General features: G+C 40.1%; 1 protein-coding gene across 1 annotated transcript; it reads left to right on the forward strand.

The window, feature by feature from the left end:
* The first annotated feature begins 1,523 nt into the window (after positions 1-1,523).
* On the forward strand, positions 1,524-2,664 carry LOC126752836 (uncharacterized). The gene is made up of 2 exons (XM_050463830.1): positions 1,524-2,077; positions 2,140-2,664. The coding sequence occupies exons 1-2, from the start codon at positions 1,753-1,755 to the stop codon at positions 2,607-2,609; spliced, it is 795 nt and encodes a 264-aa protein (XP_050319787.1). The 5' UTR covers positions 1,524-1,752; the 3' UTR covers positions 2,610-2,664.
* Positions 2,665-8,612: the final 5,948 nt, after the last annotated feature.

Below are 8,612 nucleotides of genomic sequence, written 5' to 3' on the forward strand. Positions count from 1 at the left end.
ATTTCCGTCTCTTTATTTTGTCATTGCTTGTTTTAATATTTGGTAGCATGGTGTTGCCAGCGAAGGAGCTTTTTCGGAAATACCACCGTCTTTTAATCTGTAAAATTTGTTTTAATTACGAAAGTTATAAAAGCTTTTGGATTTGCAGCATGCGCTTCCGCCAAAAGTCTAAAAAGTTTTACAAGTAAGCTTTCCACCGAAAGCTTTTTAGAGCAGCTGGCCTTACGACATTTTCTGTAACTGTTAATTTCTCTTACAATGATTTTAAATGTTGTCAAACAACAATGAAGGACTATTAAATATGTCAAAAAGTTCGTCGTTCAAGGCTTTTAGCATAACGGTATAGAAATTTATAGCTTTTACAAATAGTACTGATCAAAATAAAAATTTCCGCTGAACACCGAATGAATATTTGGAACTGCTGGGGGGTTTGGATTTAAATACGGTTCGTTTCTGTTATATAAATTACACAACCGGGGGGACCGCATGACCTCCTGGGATAAGTGAGCAGAAATAATAAGAATTTGGACAAATACTTAATTTTGCCATAAATACTAAGAACACAGAAAATTAAGTAAACGGAATTGGAAATATCGACCAGATCAATGTCAAGACTTATTTGAGATGATCTCCACATGAAAGCCTCCCGGTCGGTCGGTCAGTCGGTTAACTGGTCACCTTCTGACAACGCGTTTGAAGCAAATTAGATTCAACATCTCCAAGCGACTTCTTCAGTGGCACAATCTCAACGGCCTTAAAATTATCCTTTTTACAGATGAAAACCTTTTTCAGGAAGTTTTTAATAAACAAAACGGAAAAAATCTTCCGAAAATGCAAAAAATGTTATTCCAAGGGTTATGGTTATGGTTTCCTCTGTGAAAAAGGCGTTAAAACTGGGGCAAAAGAGTAACAGTAAGATGTTTTGGAAAGCATGATAAAACATATAAGCAATACTCTCTTCAATGGAGAGCAATGGATCATCTAGCAAGATTTTGCTTCGGCACACAAGTTAAAACCCATCCAGCATTGGCTTGAAACCAATATTCCTGAGTCCATAGCTACAGAAGATTTTCCGGCTGGAAGTCCAGATTTGAATCTATTGATCTGCAGTTTGTGGTCAGTGTTGAAGATCATGGCCTCACGAATATCCCACAGATATTTGGGGAGTCTCAAAAAATCGTTGTTTCGAGAGTATTTACTGTAGTTATAGAAGCAAGTTTTGAAAAACATAGAGAGAATAGTAGATCTGCTCAGAGTCAGCGAACAAGTTTTGGAAGCTTTTTTTAACATCAATGAAACGATAGGAAATTAAAAATTACTTATAGTAGATGCAAGACTCGAATTCGTTAGTAAAATCATTCAATACCACTTATCAGAAGAGAACACACGAGACTTTAGGACACTCCGAAACCACATTCACTTTGCACCCAACAATCGTTTTCATTGTTAACCATAATCGGTTTTCTAAATAAACAGCAAATCATCCGTGTTCTTTTCGACCAGTTTTGATGTTTTCTCTAAACTCGTTTGCTGTCAAACGTCACATTCCTTTTGGGATACAAAATTTCGTCAAAATTCTTTTCACAACATATATTAAAATATGTTAAGATCTTCCAAAATTTTTAACTGCATATAAGAACGGAACCGCAATCACCACTACTCAGCTGAGACCATCTGAACGGACACAAATATTTTAACAGTCAAAATTTTTTTAAGTATTGTCGTCGTGACACAGTTTTATTTAAGCGCTATATGGCTCAAGCGAACCTTGAGAATCTTTGCACAGCTTTATGTGCGACAGAAGACCCGGTGCCTGCCTATCCACTGATAGCGCGCACATTAAAAAAGAATTCACCGCCAGCCTGCGACGCCTTCGGACCATTTCCAGATGAGACTATTGTGTCGGGTATCGATCGTGCGCTCTATCTTATGGGCGCACGACGCGTACAGGAGTTTCTGCACCTGCCCACACCATCGCTGGACTCGAGCAATAGCGATATTTCGCTTACCGTGTCGCAAGTGTCTTGCCCGAACTCACATAGACCGTGTCGTAAATGTAGTACGGTCATAACGTCTGGTAAGTTTTGCGATTTAAGTAAGATTTTGATACTCAGTGATCTTATTTTAACTCGCTCACAGATACCAAGGACAAAAATAAATTACCGAGTTGCTTGAAAGTTACCAAAACCTGCACTTGCCCCAAATGCCGGGCCAGCACTGCACAAACGATGACTTTCTCTAAAAAGCCCTGTTGTTGTTGTGGCAGCTCGTCGGCACGCTCGTCGAAAAGTAGCTTAGCTTCGCATGTACAAATCTTTGAACCACCCAAATCAATGAATCCGCTGAAACGTTCATTTTCGATGTGCTCACTGGCCTGCCGAAAGTTAAAACAAATGTTGACCTTTCCATCAAGCGACGGCCAGAAGGCAAAATGGTTGTGGGCACGCCTACATTCCACAGATAATGGCTGTCAAGTCTATGAGATATTCAAAAACTCCAATGTGTGCACACATCCGTCGGAGTTTGAGAAGCAACGGATGCCACAAGTCATCTTCGTCGTGCTACAAAATGGCGCTATAATGCCATTCGAAATTTTGCCCTCACACTAAGGAAGCAAGCGAAAAGGGTGCGAGAGACCCGGTGGATTTTATATCTCCACTATATATGTAGTATTTCGGTATTTATAACTACTTTTCATTATGTTAAAAACTAAAAACTAAAAATATATACAAATAATGTACTTGTATTTTTAAGAAAGTTAAACGTGTATTTTGTGGCTTTCGAGAGCTTAAGTATGAGATCATATGAGTATTTCTGCGAAGATTGAAGAACAGACTAACGAACGTAAGGTATTTTTACAATTATTTAGGATTTAGGACTCATGAAACTTCAACACAATTTCATGCTAAAATTTTGCCTTGCTCAAGTTCGAGATCGTTTCCTCAATCGATCTTCAAGCCTTGCAACCAGCTGATATCTGAGTAATACGTTAATATGTATAAAACGACATTTCAAGCTCCTTACGTACAGCTGTAAACGAAACCACTAGTTTTCGGAAATGGCAAGGAAAAGATGCGACCAGGAGAGCCATGTCACTGTGGCGAGAAAACAGACTGTCTATGTATGTACCTCGCAACATTATTATCGACCACAACACATGCGGGATAGGATAGATACCGGGAGTTGAAGAGGAAAGCGAGACGCATTTTCTGCAAAAGAGATGCCAAAATGCGTGAGTATGAAGAGCTTGACAAGCTGACCGACAGGGATAATGCTCGAAAATTCTACGAAAAGATGCGGGGACTAACAGAAGCTTTAAGACCGGAGCATACTCTGGTAGAACACCCCAAGGAGATCTACTGACAGATGTCCAGAGCATACTAAAATTATGGAGGGAACATTTCTCCAGACGTATGCAGTATGCTTTTATACCAGGAGATGGTGAATCCGATTCGATAAGCCTCCTCAACTTCGCATGTAGGGTTCTATCGAGCGTCTTGTTTGAAAGATTAAAGTCTACCGTCAACAAACTGATTGGACCTTATCAGTGTGGCTTTAGGCCTGAAAAATCTACAACTGACCAGATATTCACTGTGCGCCAAATCTTGGAAAAGACCCTCGAAAAGAGGATCAATACACACCACCTCTTCGTCGATTTCAAAGTTGCTTTTGACCGCACAAAAAGGAGCTGCCTTCAGACAAGTCGACTTCTTCTGGAGAATCTCCTCTTTTCGCTCATACCAATTTTGTTCCCGAATTCAGGTGATGCTATTCTAAAATTTTGAGATTTCGGTATTACCTAACCTAAAAATAAAAGTAATGAGTAAAAAAAAATCTCGAAATTCTTCAACTAATAATGTAGCCTTTTTAAGATTATAAATAAAGGTTTAAACAAAGTTAAGTTGACTACAGCTTCCTAATCGTTTCTTATAGTCCATAACCTACTATTCTACTACTTTTATCCGGCAGCAACCCAAAATAATCACTTGTGCGCAAGCGTTTCCCTTCAAGCAGTCAGTCGATAAATAAAAATTCTAAACTATAGAAGACATGGGAAAGGTTTTCAATGATCAAATTATAAAAATTTTATGTGCAAAAAATTTCAATAAAGTACAAAATGAAGTTGGCGAACCGAATTTGAAAGAGCATTGTTCGTGTGTGCGACGTGGCGAGAGTTACGTCGTCTTTCTGGATCGTGATCATCGCAAACAATTGCAACAACAAATGGGTGGTAAGGATTTCAAATTGGCTGCAACGGAGCAATCACTTTGCAAGCTCGGCCCAACACCGGCCAGCATGGATATGAATGTGGCGGCGAATGGTGGCGATGAGAATTGGTTGAAACGAACGCTCAGCCTGAAGCGTGCCGGTAGCAATACGGGCAGTCTGAAAACGCAAATTTGTGAGAGCATAAGCGCGTTGCTGCCGAAACGTGTGGTGGATATGTTGACGCCGCGTATGCGCAGCAATGAAAATGAGCGCATAACGCCTTCGGTGTTTGGGCCGTTTCTCGATGAGCCGGTGTGCGGATTTATCGATCGTTTGTTCTATTGTATTTGTATGATGTTCGGCATGGAAATGGAGGCGCAGGAGCCGTGTGTGGATGTGCTGGCATGAGATGGATAATTGTATATTAAAGTTTGTGCCGTCGACACTGTGGAATTATTGATTGCATGGCTTGTAACATTACGAAATTGTGTGAATTTTTTTCGAAATAAATTTTCATATAGAAAATCACTGTGATTTTATTGCAGAGAAAAAGTTGTGTTAGAAATAATAAGGTCCAAGAAGTTCAAAATTGCTTTAAGTCCACTTCTTCCATACTTTCTTCTACAATTTTTTTTCTTAAATTACGAGTCAGACAATATCATGCCTTCTCTCGCCTCCCCGCTTTCACCTGTTTGGGATACTTCGTTACAGATAAGATTTCTATTAAGGAAATGACAAAAATTACTGCTATTGTCCTGTCGGATTTGCGCTCTAAGGCAGCACAAACAGCAAAGGTTAAGGTTAAACCAAAAGGAAGCGCAGAGGATATTCAATTTCCCCAGCGAGGCAGCGTGTGGCGGCTTAGAGCGTTCAGTGGCGTGGGCAGACGGCGCATAGTCTATTGAATGAAGATGTGTAGGCGGGGAAAAAAGAAGCGGATTAGGCGTAAATGACCATTGAAGACGTTTAATTCACACTTTTGTCGCATTTTCTCTTCATTTATTTTATTTGATTTTTCTTTCGCTCCTTCTATCTCAAATGTAATCACAGCATACGCCGAGGCAACGAACAATTCAAACAATGGACGCTTTGCTTTAACTAAACTGGACTGCCTTAAACTCCTTGATTGACTTGCTTAGGTGGGTGGAGTGGTAGGTAAGTGGCTCTCATTTGCTGGATTTTATTTATGAAGTCTTAAAATTTGCATCACGAGTGTATAAAAAAACGAATTCCAGAGATGACTTCGCCTTTGTTTTATGTCCTGCAAATGGCTGATGAAATCTGCATTAAAAATCTTCAATTATTTGTCTTCAAATGGCTTTGGATTTCTATGAATTTGGTTTTATGTGTTACTTCCTCTACTCCCTTTAAGTTTGCGTCATCATTATAAATGAGTTGCGTACGGACAATAATTTTATCTGATTTCGTATAAAATGCAATTTCCGTAAATAGTAACCGAAGGCAACAACCATGCAATATGGAAGAATTGTTCGCTGGGAATTATTCGTTTTGTCGAAAGGGTGGTTCAAAAAATTCCAAATTGAATAAATGTGCTATCAAATACGCCGGCGAAGAACTGATAAGGAGCATGCATCAGCTTCTTTGTAAAATATGGTCGGATGAAAGCAACCGACGATTGGAATTTTGGTATGCTTTGCCCAACCCACAAAATGGGAGACTCCACAATTTGCGCCAACCATGCTACCGTGCGATAAGCATCCTCAACATCACATATAAGGTTCTATCGAGCGTATAGTGTGAAAGATTAAAGCCCACCTTCAACAAACTGATTGGACCTTTCAGTGTTGGTTCAGGCCTGGAAAATCAACAACTGACCAGATATTCACCAATCGCCAAATCTTGGAAAAGACTCGTGAAAAGAGGAACGACACCCAGCACCTATTTGTCGATTTTAAAGCAGCTTTTGACAGCATGAAAAGGAGCTGCCTTTATGCCGCTATGTCTGAATTTGGTATCCCATCGGAGCCGTTCGATACCAAACGAGGTTTCAGACAAGGATTGAGAAAATAATTCGAGCTGCAGAGATGAATCGAGAAGGCACAATCCTTTATAAGAGTGTACAGCTGTTGGCGTTCGCCGATTACATTGATATCAAAACTAGAGGAGTCAGGGTTTTATTCCGATTTTTTTCAGAAAGTTGAATGACAAGGCGACGGACTACGTCCCAATTCCCAAGACAGCCGGTTCAACGTTACTGAATTTGACTCGGATTTTAGCCGACCAAGGGCTGTTTCGGCGACCTAACAGTTTTTGGATCGGTGAGTTTTACCTTAACGAACTCCGTCCGATTCCAGTATTCCGCATTTGTCTGGTTAGGGGAATGCTTTATGCTGCTACAGTAACTATGATAACATCTTATTACGAATCCGATTTCTTTTTTTTCGTTGTTTTTTTCAACTCTCGGTGATTTTACAAAACTAAAAACTTAGGGTACCTTAGTGGATAATATTAGTAAGAAGATCGAGACTTTTATCTCTTAAAGTCTTCAGTATTTGAAACGCATACTGGCAAATTATAGTCTCTAGAACGAGGATTGTAGTTTTCAGCAAAAATGGTGTCTAAAACGAGGTACATACAAGTATATTGAAAATAAGTGTGATTTGGAAACTCTCTCTCTTCGTCGAGCCTTTGGACCTCTAACAGTGAATTGGTTATAACAGTAAAAAATCGATTTAGCGCACAGAAATTGCTGCAAGTTCATAGCCGTTTCTCGTTAGTGAACCTCTAAATCTTTTTCATAAACATACTATACATAGAGGTCTAACATTTCCGTAGAAACCACTTTTCCAATCGCATTTCAGTCCTTACAGGGTTTTCTTTTGGTTTTAAAATAAATTAACAAATTTCGTAGCACTTTTCGGTCCACCCGGGGCACGTAACTCTAAATACACATCAACCAGAATGTACTTGTACAAAAGAAAGAGTGACAGCGGAAGCAACCCTTTTGTGTGACACACCACCTCAAATGTTGTCGCACTTCTGTACGCACACTACATTACCCTCACTGCTCGGTGGTTTCATGGTGCAGGGCCACCATATCTCCTCACACTCGACAACAAAGTGACGATTTATATTGAGTTAATAGAAAAAGTCACAGATACGTAATCATATTCATTAACTTATTGTCGTGTGTTGGGCGAGCGAATTTATGCCTAACAACTTCTCCTGCTTGTTGTTGTTGCCATTGCTAGCTTTTGGAAACTAAGCAGCAATTTTGTTTAACGGTCTTTACCATCTTTTACGCTTTTGGGGAATGAGTTTGGTAACTTTGTGTTATTGTTGTTGTTTGCTCGTGCTGCTTTTCGTGTGTTTGGTTACGCCCACCTGTTCCCAGCCTTTAGACGACTCAATAAATGAGCTGAAAACGTACGCCGGCACTGCCTGTATGGTAGTCAAGACGTGGGTCGGGGATGGAGCTAGCGAAATGAGGTATTTTTGTTGGACTTTTCACTTTGATGACAGATTATTTTCATTACCACAGTGGCGAGCACACACACATGCACACACAGAGAAGATATTCTTGTATAAATACCTATCAGTAAATCAGCCGTGTGTCTAGCCCCGTCTGCGTGCGTTTGGCCGTTTCTCAGCTGATGGTTGCCGATGATAAGCGGAAATGCCTTTTGTCAGTTGTCGACGCAGCAGCGAAATGCAACCCTGTGCTACCGTTTTTTGTGTTAACATATTACCGTTAATTATTATTTTGATGTTTTTAGCCATTATGTACTACATGACAATGAACATAATAGTAGCGGACGGACAAATGGGCAACAGCCAGTTACCACAAATAAATATGAATATGAATACCTAGTAATTACCAGCGATCATTTATGTCGTGTACTAGATTTGGAGGGTGACTACGCTGAGCTCGTACCTTTAGTGTCTTGAAAGAGTTTTTCGGGATTAGAAAGTTATTATTAAGTGCGCAACTAAGTTCTAGGTAAAACCGTTCATCTTGTCATGCTTTTCAAGAATCAAGTCGTTTTTCGATGTCTTTTGAGTAGAACTGCTTCTGAGCCAGACCAAGTGCCATCGAACGGTACAAATAATAATTGGATGGTGCAATATTTGGGGAATATGGCGAGTGGGGCAGGAATTCCCATTTAATCGTTTCCACGTAGCCTTTAACGGCTTTGGCAAGGTGAGGCCGAGCCTTATCATGCATGTTATCGTTCCTAGTATTGAGGTCATAAGGAACCCAAGTTCCTTGTTTCTGAATCATTCTCAGCTCAAGTAGTCGCTTTGAAATGGCTTGGCGGGTGACTCACTATGCTGAAACAAGCTCATCTTTCGTTTGATATGGATGCTCATCGAGCAACGTCTCCAATTCACTGTCTTCCAAGGTTTTTAGCCGTGCTTCATGCGGATGGTACGGTCTTAAC

The sequence above is a fragment of the Bactrocera neohumeralis genome, chromosome 3 (genome assembly GCF_024586455.1).
Source record: "Bactrocera neohumeralis isolate Rockhampton chromosome 3, APGP_CSIRO_Bneo_wtdbg2-racon-allhic-juicebox.fasta_v2, whole genome shotgun sequence".
Lineage (NCBI taxonomy): Eukaryota > Metazoa > Arthropoda > Insecta > Diptera > Tephritidae > Bactrocera > Bactrocera neohumeralis.

What these genes read in the sequence shown, in the direction of transcription:
- LOC126752836 (XM_050463830.1), top strand. Translation starts at nt 1,753, where the DNA reads ATGGCTCAAGCGAACCTTGAGAATCTTTGCACAGCTTTATGTGCGACA. An exon ending in TAGTACGGTCATAACGTCTG is followed by an intron (nt 2,078 to 2,139) that starts GTAAGTTTTGCG and finishes ACTCGCTCACAG; the next exon opens with ATACCAAGGACAAAAATAAA.